The sequence below is a fragment of the Aspergillus campestris genome (assembly GCF_002847485.1).
Source record: "Aspergillus campestris IBT 28561 chromosome Unknown P168scaffold_4, whole genome shotgun sequence".
Lineage (NCBI taxonomy): Eukaryota > Fungi > Ascomycota > Eurotiomycetes > Eurotiales > Aspergillaceae > Aspergillus > Aspergillus campestris.
Window position 1 is genome coordinate 340,171 of NW_020194339.1, and position 14,590 is coordinate 354,760.

Below are 14,590 nucleotides of genomic sequence, written 5' to 3' on the forward strand. Positions count from 1 at the left end.
TGCGTCAATGACGCTCAATGAATGCAAAACAAGCGCCTTTTTCGAATATCATGGGGATCTGCCAGCACCGGAAATGAATGTCTTCCGGTCTGCTTGTCACTTTACGAATCCAGTCTATGGAAATACCGAGTTGGTTTGTGGAAATCACGAGTTACCCTTGCGCTCTAACCCTCGCCGGTTTGTTCGCCTTCAGTTTGCTCTTCCCCCCGGAGGCTCTCATGGCTGAGATAGAACACAGGCAAGATGGTTACCCCAGCCAACGCCCCCAATGTCCAGGTCATCGGCTTCCACCCGTACCTACTTAGCATATTCTCGCCAATGATGGGTCCCACTGAGAGGCCGGCGTAATTGGCCATTGTCTGCAACGCAAATGCCTGCGAGACTGCCCCCTGCTTTCCAAAGATGCCCGGACTGTGCTCCTCCATTTCTTCGACCACGATCTGTGACTCCATGTACAGGGCTGGCAGGGCCACGCAGAGCGAGAGGCCGCATAATGCCAACAGCGCGGCTAGTAGGACCTTATGCGATATACTGTCCTGGGTGACGAATTGCAGACATACCAGCGTCGGGGTATGCATTGCGAACCCCAGTACTGCCAAGATGCGGACTCCGAAACGGTCACATAGTCGTCCTGAGATTGCATTAGTGTTGAGGCCTCAAACAGACATGGAGAATGTTCGATGCAGAAGCACCACTCAATCGTTTGGACTAACCAAACCAGGGCTCCAATAGTGCTGGCACTGCCATGGCTAGGAGGAGTAAACCGGCTGCAAAGGCATCCCATCCGAACAACTTCTCCACATAGGTAGGCAACGTCTTGAGGGGGTATGGTCAGCTCCGGGACAACAACATCAGGGAATCGAATGAACCTGAACACACCGCATCACAAGCGCCGATGATCAGCCCATCGATGCCGAGCGCCCAGAGCGTGATGACCACACGTGGCTGCTTTAACAATTTCCACATCGCAAATGACACCCTTGTCTTTGACTCCTTGGGCTCCGATTCGGCAGGTGTATTACTCGCCGTGGTTGTGGATTTCCTGTCGCTTTCCTCAACCCCAGCAGCATCAACACCTTCCTGCATTTGGACGGCACTTTGCTCCCCGCCCTTCTCCTTCTTCTCCTTCTCCACCACTGCTAAGCGCATCACTGCGTCCACAGCCACGATCACAAACCCTAGGATACAGACCGCATAATACCCACCGGCACGATCCACGAGTCCTCCCAGTGGCGGCCCTGCCACCAGTCCGACCATTCGGCCGGTCCCCGCGTACCCCAGTCCTTCTCCTAAGCGGTCGTTGCCCACACCGTCTCGCAGCAGCGCCAGACCTGCAACGTCCACGATCGCGGATGCGAGGCCCTGCAGAATTCTCCCAACGATATACATCGTCGTCGATCGCGCGGCGGTAAAGAAAGCCATCGCGGCGGCAAGCCAAACCAAGCCTATTAGGAACGGGACTCTGCGACCAGCCGATGAGTCTACCCAGAGTCCGAAGATCGGACAAGCCGCAAAGGCCGTGGCTGTTTCACAGATCAATAGGATGCTGGTCCAGAATGCCTCTGTGAGGGATGAAACAAGAGTCAGTTAGCGGAACTATGGCAAGTTTTTCGATTTGCAGCGACATACGCTGATCCGGTGACACGCCTGCTCGCGCGACCAGCGCCGAGGGCATGATGGGAACAATCTGATACGATTCAGCTATGAAAGGGATGCCCTTGACGTGATAGGCATGAGGTGCAGCTAACCATTCCGTACAAGAACAATGTCTAAGAGTTTTTGACCTTCTTGCGTTAGCACCTCAAACCCCCAATGAGGAGGCATGACAAGGCTAGGTTCTGGGCATACCGTCATATACGCAGTCGCGACCACCAACACGATAAACCAGCGAGATGAGCGCATAGATGAGAGCCATGATGGCCCCGATGATCTCCATTTTGAGAGCATCTCTGAACTAGGAACCATGTTGCGCTCTCAATGCGTAGTGGTAAGAACATGGGAGAAACAGGGACCAGAGAGAGAGAGAATGACGAAACTTCCCCTTGGGTCTCTCCCACAAGTAATAGAATCACACACATCTTGGATGTATAAATCATTGCATGCTACCCTCATTCAGGAAGGGGTTTCGCCTTTGCTGCAATGTTCACTACTATGGGTTTCGCCTGATCTTAGCTATACGTTAGAGGTCCCCGAGGCCCCTTGCATGGATACCACGCAGATCAGCCCGGAAATATAGCCCGTGTTATGCAAGATGCGATTTCAAGTCGTTAAGCAGTGGGGAAAGAGGGCCTCCTTGCTGCTCGGCCAATAACGATTCCATGCCGCAGCGCATGCTGTGGTGATGTGGGCGAGATCCGGCCGAAAGAGATACGCGCCATCACCACATGAGATGGTCTCAAGACCCCGACAACTCTTACTCGGCGAATCGAGAATACCAGACTGGTTTCAGCGTAGTCATAGCTGAGACTACACCGGCAAAGCTTGTTCAATGTCTTGATTCAACTTTTTCTCGCCCTAGGTATGGTTTCTGATACCCAATGCATATTGTGATCTAAAAAAATAGGCTGGAAGAACGCCTCCATCCATGATAAGCAACGGCCAATTTATATAAACATGATCATGGACAACCTGATTGACTTGGCTCTTCATAACAGACTCTCAAGCGTTAGTAAAAATGGGCAATCTGTCGCCGACGAAGAGCCCTTTTTCGTAGCAGACCTCGGCCAAGTCGTCCGCCAGCATCGCCGATGGAGGTCAGCCCTTCCTCACGTCCACCCTTTCTATGGTAAGCGTTGTTTTCCGCACCACTTCTTCTGGTTATATAGCCCCTTCTGATCGGTGTCAGCGGTGAAATGCAATGCCGACCCAACCCTCCTCAGACTGCTCTGTGAGCTCGGCACCGGGTTCGACTGCGCCTCCATCGCGGAACTCCAGAGCGTACTCAGCCTGGGCGTCGACCCGTCGCGCATTGTCTTTGCCAACCCTTGCAAGACGGCGTCGTCGCTCGTGTTTTCCCGGCGCGTGGGCGTCACGCACACGACGTTTGACAACCTCGATGAGCTGGACACTATCAAGGCGTATCACCCTGATGCGCAACTTGTTCTTCGGATCTTCGCCAGTGACAGTGATGCGCTGATTGATTTTGGGGAGAAGTTTGGGGCCTCGACTGAGTATGTCCCTTTACTGTTGGCTCGAGCGAGGGAACTAGACTTGAACGTGACGGGGGTTAGCTTCCATGTTGGTATGTACCTACATCGCTTTAAATTTTTTTTTTTTAAAAAAAAAAACAAAAAAACAGCAAATAACTGACTTAAACAGGAACCGGCGCAATCAATGCATTCGCCTTCATCAGGGCCATCCAAAACGCCAAAGCCGTCTTCCACCAAGCCGAGAATCAAGGTTTTCAAATGACCCTCCTGGACATTGGCGGCGGATTTCAGGATAGCAACTTTGAGGGTATTGCATCCTCAGTGCATAAGTACCTCTGCGAAGAGTTTTCCCCCCACGTCCGAGTCATTGCTGAGCCAGGTCGCTATTACGCGCGCAGCGCTTACACACTCGCCTGCAAGGTCATTTCCCGACGGAGGCAGATTGGCGATGTCCGCAAAACGGAAGAACCGGACATGCTATACCAGAATGACGGCGTGTATGGGTCCTTTATGAACGTGATTATGGAAAAGGAGATCATGAGGCCGAGTCTGATCACTTCGCTTTTACCTCCCCACTACCTATCTGGTGGGGCAACGGGAAAGAGACAGCAGGGGGAACGGAGGTACTCGATCTGGGGTCCGACGTGTGATAGCTTGGACTGCGTGGTGAGAGATGCGGTGTTGGAGTCGGAGGTGAAGGTGGGGGATTGGCTGAAGTATAAGAATATGGGTGGTAAGCAAGAATCTTTCCTTTGACTTCAGATGGATTTGAGGTTCATTGACTTGACAAAACAAGCATACACCACCTCAACATCCACTCAGTTCAACGGATTCTCGAGCGATCACGGCGTGATCTACATCGACAGCGAGTCTGAAAGCAGAGCCTTGAAGACAGGCATCCCGAAGTATTGTTACATTCATCGACAGGCTGAGATGATGGGGATTGCAGCGTCTGTGAAGCGAGGGCACTATCAGGCGAGTTGTTGACAGGTGGATAGGGTGTGTGGGGGACTTTCAGATTAGGATGCAGCCCAGCGTAGACAATAACACGCTGCGTGCCTTGTTTATGAACTGTTACTTGTTGCAAAGTGTAAATACACTGCAGATAGGACGGTGTCACCTGTCTACTAATATGGCTCCAATTGATGAAGTAAACCCATCTTCCATCTTCATTGATCGCCTAAGTATGAGCATCCTGGCAGCAACCCCACCCTACAACTGATAGTCTATAGACTACTTCGGGAACAGTAAGTCCAGAATAAACAAGTACATTTCATGCGAGAAGCTTGCAAGCTAGACTAAACCAAGACTAAACGAGTGAACGGTTGCCAAAGCAACCCAATGAAACCAACATGGTTCCATGCATTTTCGGTATCACCTCCCACGCAGCAGGGGACGAAACGATCCATTCCAGAATGGACGGAGGCCAGCGGGCCTCTTCTCCTGCGGCGCTCTAGATGGCCTGGACATCGACCCAAAAGCGAGTGTCGTCTTCCTGGTACTTCTCGTCGCTCTCGATCTGCTGCTGGATCCACTCGATCGCGGCGATGTAGTCTACCCACCCGGTCAGTCAAGCCAGTCAAGGTGCAATCTCTGTTCATCGCGCAAACTTACTGTTGATGTCGTCGGTGCCGGGATTGTTGATTCCGGACTCGCCGTTGCGGTGGCCGCTGAACCACGTCTCGAAGCCGTACTTTTCCTCGCCCTCGTGGCGACATTTGATGTCCAGGTCCAGGTCATCGCTGCATAACGCCCAGAACATCAACCACCACGCAAGCACATTTGGAGGTAGGACCAGTGAACTTACTTGAGAACGGCACCATCGTCTACCTGCTCGACGGTCTCGTCGAGGAATGCAGACGCAGAATGTCTCAGGATGAACCAGTTCTGCTTGAAGATGCCAAAGTTTGTGGCGTCGCCGGTCTTGCCGTCACCTGCAATCAGTAGAAACCCGGCCGTTAGCTCGCAGTTGCTGCGTGGTCACCCGTGCTGCTGATTGGTCTGCAGACGTACCATAGGTATAGTCGCTAGTCATGGTTGTACTGGGACGTGTCAGCGGGAGCGTATCACGGACGCGGGTGGAAAGAAGGGACTGACGTTTCCAGCATGGCGATGGCCAGGTCGCGGGTGTTCCCACCAGCGGACACAACCGCCTGCTTGCGAGTCCCAAGTCCGGCAATGGTCTCGTTGCCTCGATCATTGGCGCGGATGAAGAGGCTGGCAGGGGCCGCGTGCGGGGACGAGGCCACCGCGGACACGAGGGCCAGGGAAGGAAGAAGAGACAGGAGCTGCATTTTGCAAAGAGATGTGGTGTTTCTTTGTTGAGTGAGGTGGTGGATAAACTGTAGGATGCAGGTCAACTTTGAAGACATCAGCTCTCTTTATAATGAAGAGTCGAGACGAGCCTTTATATAATGTACACAGTAGGCCCGAGCAGCCCGCGTCTCTGGCTGTGTGGTATACGGAAAGGATATCCTCTTTCTGGATCCGTGTGGAATTCGGAAAGACTAGATCACAAGGCAATAACTGGCAGTGGTGTTGCATCTATGGAAAAGAGTCACGGCCCGTCTTGGTCCTTGCTGGTTCCGTCTAGCTATATCCTTGATCGAGACAAGTGCCTCTTGGGTTGTAACAGCTTTAGCATCGTCAATGATATGAAGCCAGCGTCACAAGCTCAGCAGTTAATAAAATTGCGGCACAAGACTGGCTAAGATTCGTTCAGTTGCCTACTAGCATCATGAGACCGACATGGAAACTGGCGCATCAGGCCGGGAGGCACTATACTCACATGTCGTCACCAGTTGAGATCTCATACTACTCCGTAGATAGTGTGGAGTAGTGGGACATGCAATCGACCAAACGTCTGCTGACTTGCAGTGTTTCCCCCACATAAACTATTGCTTTGTTTCTTCGTGCCTTGCAACTATTCGCAACCTTGGGTAAGTCATTGTTATAATCGTTATATTGGCCATTTTTATAATCAGTTGGTGAAGCAATGACCCAGGATCCCATATCTCGGTCCCCATGGTGGAGTGCTTCAGACCTGTTTCGAACACCCCGTCTTCTCCGGGCTCAAATAGGCAATCGGACAGAACCACGGGCGTGGGTCCGTGGCTGTTACGGCCGATCAATGTCGTAGGTGGTTAGAATGACATCGGTGGCCCCCGTCTGAACTCCGCAAATACGATCTCGCCCCAGTTTACAGAGCAGACTTCATGCGCTCCGCAATTTCCCCAGACTGATGGAACAAACGCAGCCTTTTATGTTGTCCCTGCGGATGTGCCCGACCAACTTTTTCCTGTTTCAACTGATTTCTGACCGAATTGAGACCAGTTTCCCCGCATATTCCCATTTCGGAGCCTGTGTACCAAGTCTGACACGGACCGGGTCACGTCGAGCTGTTTCAAGTTGATAGTGGGGTAGTATGTATATTGGGGTCGGCAACAGGACGTGACTTGAAGAACTAGGCACGGTGGGCCGCCGTTGGCGTCGTTGTCAAAGTGCCCCCCTCCCCTATAGACGACGAGAAGACCAGCCGGCACTGGCTCTGATATGCGGTGTCGATGAGGGAAAATGGCGTGATTGTTACGATGGAGTGTGTGCTCTTCCTCTCGGGGAATGGCCATTTGGGATGCGGGCGTGTGGTTGCCAAGGAGGTGAAGCCTCCTCCACCAATAGTGTGATGGTACCCAATAGGTAGGGGCTGAGAGTGTTCGAGAATGAGGTCTGTGAGCTGAGTGGGTGATTGATGTGGAAGAAGTGAAGTTTTCTTCTTTGCTGGATGGGACATTGCCCAGAGTACCTGATCATGTGATATCACCCAGGACAAGACAGGCTTTACATGTACTGAGTCCTTCTCGCTTCGAAGGAGCACGATATCAATTCACTCCATATGCTGGATAGACCGGAAGGTAAGTTAGATGAGACGACGACGTTGATAGCTGGCTGACCTCCCTTTGGTCCAAAACCAGTGCACACTCGAGAGCCGTACGGTCATTGGAGGCTCTGATAGTCGAGTGGCGCCTTCAGAGATCGAATAACGAACTACATCAACTTCCCTCAGCTCGGCTGTTTGATGCAGAGATGACCTGAGTCCCATGGGATAGAACAAGCTTCAAGGCGGGTGATCATCCTCATACATGGTAAAATTGACAGGCGCGCCGTTTTTGATAAGAAGTCTCACAACTCCGATGGTGTGCGACTGCCGTTTGAGTATGTGATGAATGGGCTGGCCTGGCCGGAAATTTGCCACTGCATCATTGGAAGAGGTCATTCGACAGTTTACTGGAGAAAGAGTGGTGATCTTGGGGTCATAAGCGCACCCTAGAATAGGAGGGGACTGGGCTCACTCACTGGCTGAATGATATCCCACCCGTCTGCAAGAGACGCCATGAAAACGGTCTTAGCCTTCGTCTTCGCTGTTTCTATGGCATAGACCGGGTCCATGGACAAGCTGCGACGAAGCAGCTCCTGGGTCAAATATATAGTTCATTGTCTAGTTTGATATCATAACAGCATATGAGTTGCAGATTCCACAGTCCCTCGGCACAAAGCACGAAAGAAGTGAGCTCTCAAACCTCAAGATACTTTCAAATCAATATATACAATGAACGCAATGTGCGACATCTGTTCTCATTGTTCTAGCCTGATCATGTTGTTTCAAGCCTGCCAGCGAATCCAAGCTTGGGATATTGTTTGTACTGCGGCAAAACCGCCAACAACTCTAGCTCGAATTCGACCACATAAGTCAAAGCTTCTGATAGATCCAGAATAACTGACCGGTCAATGCACAGATATATCGTGTGGATAGTCTGGAGAAGCGACGATGCTATCCATATCAGGTGACGTTATATGATATGTCTGACTAAGCGGCGCAGTGAAGCGATTCGTTTTGTAGACAATTCGGTCAATGATGATAGGTTCACTTCTTGTAGAGGACACGCCAACCATAGACAAGAACAAACTGCGACCGGATACTCCAAGGCCATCCAAATATCATCTTGAATTGCAGCGCATCTCCCCCTCGACTGACGCCCGGGCTATCAGACTAGCTATCATTTGGAGTCAACCGACGCTAAGGTATCTGCTCCACCGCATCTTCCTTTTTCTCCCCTTCTCATTTCCCCCCACGAGCAAGCAATCGTGAATCTATTGACTGACGCGCTATATTACCCTGAAGAGAATGTCGATACGTTAACTACTTCCCCTCCCGGGCCGGATTTCCTGCACCAAGAAACAAACACCTGCATGGTGACCGAATTATCCTACGAGGCGGTCAGACAGATAGCACACGAAGATAGCCCCTCCCTCCTGCGCAGGAGGCCATTATGCTCGTCGGCGGATGGACAATAGCATGTTGGATCCTCGGGGCCGCCCTGGCCTCCGCTAGGGACGAAGGGACGGCGAGTGGAAGCACACCGCCGGTCTGTCCGGTACAGGGGTGGAAGGAGGCGCAGGCGGAGATTTTTAAGCACCCCGTGTGCATCGAGACGCGATGGGTGCGCGTAACCCTTTCTGACTGCGAGTCGCCTACGATATCCGATCATCCTCAGCCGGTCAACGAGACGGTTGGGGCCGCCCCGACCGGGTCGACGACAGGGGACGATGCGGCGGCCGCGTCGGGGGACCAGGAACTCGACACCGAGTCCCCGCTCGACAACGTGAATTTCCTCTCATTCGAGGACTGGAAGAAGCAGAATCTAGCCAAGGTGGGACAGTCGGCGGAGGACCTCGGGCAGAAGCGCGCCGCGGGCGCTGCAGGGAAGGAGGATCGGCAGCGGCCGACGGGGATCCATAACGCGCTAGATTCTCTGGGCGATGATGCGGAGATTGAGCTCGACTTTGCGGGCTTTGGGGCTAACTCGCCCGACGCTGCCAGTCCGGCGTCCTCGTGGAGTGCGGGGGTCGCGGTTGAAGGAAGGAAGGGCGCCGACGCGACGGCCCAGTCGGGTGAGGAGGACGTTGCGGTGCCGCGCCCGGGGCAGGAAGCTCCCGCGGCGGGGATGGCGCACTCCAAGGACGCCGGGACCACCTGCAAGGAGCGATTCAACTATGCGTCGTTCGACTGTGCGGCGACGGTGCTCAAGACGAACCCGGAGTGTACGGGCTCGTCGTCGGTGCTGATCGAAAACAAAGATAGCTACATGCTGAATGAGTGTCGCGCCACGAACAAGTTTCTGATTCTGGAGCTGTGCGACGACATCCTGGTCGACACCGTGGTGCTGGCCAACTACGAGTTTTTCAGCTCCATCTTCCACACCTTCCGGGTCAGCGTCGCCGACCGATATCCGGCCAAGCCCGACCAGTGGAAGGAGCTAGGTATCTACCAGGCGCGAAACACGCGCGAAGTACAGGCCTTTGCGGTGGAGAACCCGCTCATCTGGGCGCGGTATCTCAAGATCGAGTTCCTGACTCACTACGGGCATGAGTTCTACTGTCCGCTGAGTCTAATCCGAGTGCACGGCACGACTATGCTGGAGGAATACAAGCACGACGGAGATGCGGGGAGAGTGGAGGAAGAGATAGCGCATGAAACGCTGCAGCCTCACCCAGAGGGAGGTAATCTCGATGCACTGGAGACGCCTCCACCGCCGCCGGCGGCAGTGGGAGACACCGAGACGCAGGCCGGTCCATTGCCGGCGACATGCCCCCGTCCTCGGACGGAGGCGTCGACCCACCTCCTGCAGGAACCGACCTGCGGAGTGAACGAGGCATCTACGACCGAGCCGGCGGAATCGGCCAAGGCGGCTGCCCAGTCGCCGCCCAGTCCGTCTCATCCGCCGAATGAAACCGCAGGCCCCTCTGCCGACGCGGTCGCATCAGTCGACCCGCGAGCTGATACAGGCAAGGAGGCGACGGAACCGAAAGCGACGGAGCAAAATGGTGCGCAGACAGCACCCTCTGCGCCCCCTTCCTCGACCCCAACAATCCCGGTGTCCCCTGCGCAGAAGAACGCCACGACAGACACCGACACGCGGGTCACCCATCCGCCGCCCAAGGACGAGGCCGGTGGGCACGGCGGTCAGGGTGGGAACGCAGGTCCTGCGGAGGGCCCCCGATCGACGACGACGCAGCCACCGGCGGCCAACCCGACGACGCAGGAGTCGTTCTTCAAGTCGGTCAACAAGCGGCTCCAGATGCTGGAATCGAACTCGACCCTGTCGCTGCTGTACATCGAAGAACAGTCACGGATCCTGCGCGACGCGTTCAACAAGGTGGAGAAACGGCAGCTGGGCAAGACGTCGACATTCCTGGAGAATCTCAACGGGACGGTGCTGGGGGAGCTGAAGCAGTTCCGCGAGCAGTACGACCAGGTGTGGCACAGCGTAGCGCTAGAGTTTGAGCACCAACGCATCCAGTACCACCAGGAGGTGTCGGCGATCAACGGGCAGCTGGGGGTGCTGGCGGACGAGCTAGTGTTCCAGAAGCGCGTGACGGTCATTCAGAGCCTGCTGGTGCTGCTCTGCTTTGCGCTCGTGCTCTTCTCGCGCGGCAACGTCGGTAGCTACATGGACTTCCCGCGCATGCAGAACATGATGTCGCGGTCGTACAGCTTCCGGTCGGGGTCTCCGCCCCTGTTCGGGTCGCCGTCGGGGAGCCCCAGCTCGACGCGCCCAACCTCTTCGTACCGGAATCCCGCCAGCGGCGGTGACGACGAGGAGGACGATGACGACGACTCGCAGGACGAGGGCGTGCCGACCACGGCGGGGGTGTATTCGCCGCCGACTCCGACGTCCGATCCGTCCACGGACGACGAGGCGGGCACGAAGTCGGCCGTGGTGGCGGATGGGCTGGCCCCGCCGGACGTGACGCCTCCGCACCTGCGATCGCGCAGCAGTCCGCCAGTGATGAACGGAGGGGTCGACGAGAACGGAGGGATTGACCGGGTCCTGGAATCTTCTTCTTTGCCATCTGAGGATTCGGCACCATCTAGTCTCGAGTCCTGCTCGTCCGTAGCGACCGGCAGCCAGGACGGGAGTCTCCGTCGCCGCACATAGAATCTCTTGTAAATATCTCTACGAACTATACACCCAATGTACCCATGCATTTAATGATGAACACAAATATCTACTCTGTAGCCAGTAATCCACCCTCTCGAACGGGGCGCAAGAGGAAGATCCACGGAACGTCATGTCCAGCCGGGGGTTGTTGCCATGACAACAATCAGCGTTTTTTTTCTCCCGCTTTTGTCTTTCTTTTTCCCCTTCACACCTCATTCTATCTTCTTCATTCCTCCAACCACTTCATCCTGTTTGATTTTCTCAACCGTCAGAGTCTACAAACCAAAATAGCCAACCGATCAAAAATCTAAACAGAAAAGACGAAGAAAAAAGAACAAAAATGGACGCCTCGCAGCCCCTCACCGACCGTTCCACCAACACCCACCTGGCCAACAACGCCGACCACGAGAAAGCCCAGGATCTCAAGAACGCGCCCGCGACGATCAACTCGATGGACTATCACCGCCAGGTTCTGCAGGGGAAGTTGGAGGGTGATGACAAGTATGTATTTCTGACATTGAAGGTGTGGTGTTGATGCGATAGACAAGGCATGGGGCTAACCGATGGGGTGTTTCCAATCCAGGAATCAAGCGAGTTATGTGTCTCCGTCGGATGATATCATGAGTCCTTGCTCGAAGAAGTTGAGCGATTTGAAGGGGAAGCGGTTTAAGAAGTATGTTTTTTCTTGACTTTTACTTCTGGTCTTTCAATTCTACTCCGTTGGAGTTGATTATTCTGGCGCCAGAATGATCAACCACCATCAACAAATCAAGAAAAGAAGAAGAAACTAACAGATGATTAGCGTCGGAAAGCCGCAATCTCTCTTCGCCAAACTCGGCAAGAAGAACTACGAGCAGTCGTCGTCGGCTGAGAAGAATCCATCTGCCGCGTCCGAGTCGGCTTGAAGTCTCCGCGTGGGCTTCTTTTCGGCGCAGAAGGACGGTCAATGAACTGACTGGCTATGGGTTGATCATTCTTGGGTTCTGGGTTCTGGGTATCGTTTCTGTTCGGGACTGGTGATGCTTTTCTGGTCCCTGGTGGGGTTTTGGGGTTTGTCGGGATGGACTATCAAACATAGATGGGATGGATGGGATGGGATGGGATGGGATAATGGATGGTTTTCTTTGTTCTTATTATGTTTATGTTCTTGCTCTTTTTTTCTTTTTTGCTTTCTCCGGATTTGTCTGGTTCTGTTTACGGTGTCTGCCGGTTGGCGATGAAGCCGAACATCCTCTTATCTCACTGCTCCAACTATTCTATGCAATGCCAATAATACTGCATTTTCACTGAAAACCAAATCGATCAAGAGATCTGATCATGACAGAATTGTGGTTCCAAATGAATGAATATAACTATATGGTTAACCAGAAATGATTACAAACCGACCAGCCGAGGTCCAACAGCGTCTTCGGCTCGACTCCGCATCTCATCTTCATCTCCGCAATGTCAGCCCACTCTCTCCTCCTCTATTTATCCTTCCTCCTTCCTTCTCCCCCTCGGATCTTTTTTGCTTCCATTGATTAGATCCCTTGAACTCGATCATCATGTCCGCCTCTTCTCGAATCCCCCAGATCGCCCAGCCCTTCGTCAGCGACCGGGCCAAGAAGACCCTCGACCTGGTATGTCCACATCCTCGGACTCCCATTGCCTCGCTAACCAAACCCTGCTTTCCTAGGTCGAACAATTCGTCGAGAAAGACTGTATCCCCGCCGAACCCACATTCCAGGCCCAGCTCGGCCAGGGCGAGAAGCGATGGAAGACCAACCCCGTCGTTCTGGAGAACCTCAAGGCCAAGGCCCGCTCCCTCGGCCTGTGGAACATGTTCCTGCCCAAGAACCATTTCTCCCAGGGCGCTGGGTTTAGCAACCTCGAGTACGGTCTGATGGCGGAGTATCTCGGCAAGAGCAAGTTGGCGTCGGAGGTAACAAAACAATCACCTATCTGATGGGACGGGCCCATCATGTTGGCGAAATATATGCTGAGATTCACACCCCATGCTAGGCGACCAACAATGCCGCCCCCGACACGGGCAACATGGAGGTGCTGGCCAAGTACGGTAACGAGGCCCAGAAGCGGCAGTGGCTGGCGCCGCTGCTTGAAGGCAAGATCCGCTCGGCTTTCCTCATGACGGAGCCCGAAGTCGCCTCCAGCGACGCTACCAACATCCAGCTCGACATCCGCCGCGAGGGGAATGAATACGTCTTGAATGGTTCGGTCCGTATCCTCTTGCCCTCCCTGTTCCCCATCCGGGCAGTGCGACATATCTAACACCCCCCCAGAAATGGTGGTCCTCCGGCGCCGGTGACCCCCGCTGCCAGGTCTACCTCGTGATGGGCAAGTCGGACGCCTCCAACCGCGACGTCTACCGCCAGCAGTCCGTGATCCTCGTCGAAGCCAACACGCCCGGCGTGACCGTGCACCGCATGCTCACAGTCTACGGATACGACGACGCCCCCCACGGCCACGGCCACATCTCGTTCAAGGACGTGCGGGTACCCGTCGCCAACATGGTGCTGGGCGAGGGCCGCGGATTCGAGATCATCCAGGGCCGCCTGGGCCCCGGCCGCATCCACCACGCGATGCGGACGATCGGCGCCGCCGAGAAAGCCCTGGAGTGGATGATCGCGCGCATCAACGACGACCGCAAGCAGACCTTCGGCAAGCCGCTGGCCGCCCACGGCGTCATCCTCGAGTGGATCGCCCGCTCGCGCATCGAAATCGACGCCGCCCGCCTCATCGTCCTCAACGCCGCGGCCAAGATCGACGCCGGCGACGCCAAGTCCGCCCTCAAGGAGATCGCCCAGGCTAAGGTCCTCGTGCCCCAGACGGCCCTCACCGTCATCGACCGCGCCGTGCAGGCCTACGGCGCTGCCGGTGTCTGCCAGGACACCCCGCTTGCTAACCTGTGGGCTATGATCCGTACCCTCCGTATCGCTGATGGGCCGGACGAGGTCCACCTGCAGCAGCTGGGCAAGCGTGAGAACCGTGCCCGCAAGGACGCCGTCATGGAGAAGCTGAACTGGCAGCGTGCTGAGGGTGAGCGCCAGTTGGCTGCGGCGGGGTATCCTAAGAGTCATCTGTAGTGTTTTCTAGGTTGGGTTTTTTATCTATTTAAGATCATCCATGATACAAATTCAATAGCTAGTGACTTGACTGTTCATGTAATGTAAACAATCAATCATCATACGTACATACACAGGTTCCGTCTTCCGTACATCTACATCGTACCAGCCATCAATGAACCCAAATCTCAAGCCTACACAAGAAAGAAAGAAAGAAAGAAAGAAAGAAAAGAATAAAGTCATGATTCATTCATCTTCAGGGTAATCACAAAATCAAAACATAAACATCAACACAAACATAACCATAAATCCACTCTAAACGTAACTTTTCACTTGCAATCGATCGTCTCATGCATGCACTATGCAATACCATGCCATG

The 14,590-nt window shown here is 54.2% G+C and overlaps 4 protein-coding genes across 4 annotated transcripts; 2 read left to right on the forward strand and 2 right to left on the reverse strand.

Annotated features, from left to right (window-relative positions):
• Window positions 1-164: 164 nt before the first annotated feature.
• P168DRAFT_232986 (putative MFS transporter) lies at window positions 165-1,675 on the reverse strand (the record flags this gene model as incomplete). The annotated part of the gene is made up of 4 exons (XM_024833353.1): window positions 165-631; window positions 714-816; window positions 880-1,562; window positions 1,630-1,675. The coding sequence occupies 4 exons, from the start codon at window positions 1,673-1,675 to the stop codon at window positions 165-167; spliced, it is 1,299 nt and encodes a 432-aa protein (XP_024694035.1).
• Window positions 1,676-2,613: 938 nt separating this feature from the next.
• On the forward strand, window positions 2,614-3,905 carry P168DRAFT_280371 (type III PLP-dependent enzyme; the record flags this gene model as incomplete). The annotated part of the gene is made up of 3 exons (XM_024835862.1): window positions 2,614-2,785; window positions 2,846-3,241; window positions 3,319-3,905. The coding sequence occupies 3 exons, from the start codon at window positions 2,614-2,616 to the stop codon at window positions 3,903-3,905; spliced, it is 1,155 nt and encodes a 384-aa protein (XP_024694036.1).
• Window positions 3,906-4,602: 697 nt separating this feature from the next.
• Window positions 4,603-5,443, reverse strand: P168DRAFT_232790 (uncharacterized protein; the record flags this gene model as incomplete). The annotated part of the gene is made up of 5 exons (XM_024833334.1): window positions 4,603-4,703; window positions 4,764-4,891; window positions 4,957-5,083; window positions 5,163-5,191; window positions 5,247-5,443. The coding sequence occupies 5 exons, from the start codon at window positions 5,441-5,443 to the stop codon at window positions 4,603-4,605; spliced, it is 582 nt and encodes a 193-aa protein (XP_024694037.1).
• Window positions 5,444-8,476: 3,033 nt separating this feature from the next.
• P168DRAFT_295902 (uncharacterized protein) lies at window positions 8,477-14,232 on the forward strand (the record flags this gene model as incomplete). The annotated part of the gene is made up of 7 exons (XM_024838076.1): window positions 8,477-11,008; window positions 11,505-11,650; window positions 11,733-11,822; window positions 12,721-12,772; window positions 12,825-13,070; window positions 13,151-13,363; window positions 13,525-14,232. 7 exons carry the CDS (start codon window positions 8,477-8,479, stop codon window positions 14,230-14,232), a joined length of 3,987 nt encoding a protein of 1,328 aa, XP_024694038.1.
• Window positions 14,233-14,590: the final 358 nt, after the last annotated feature.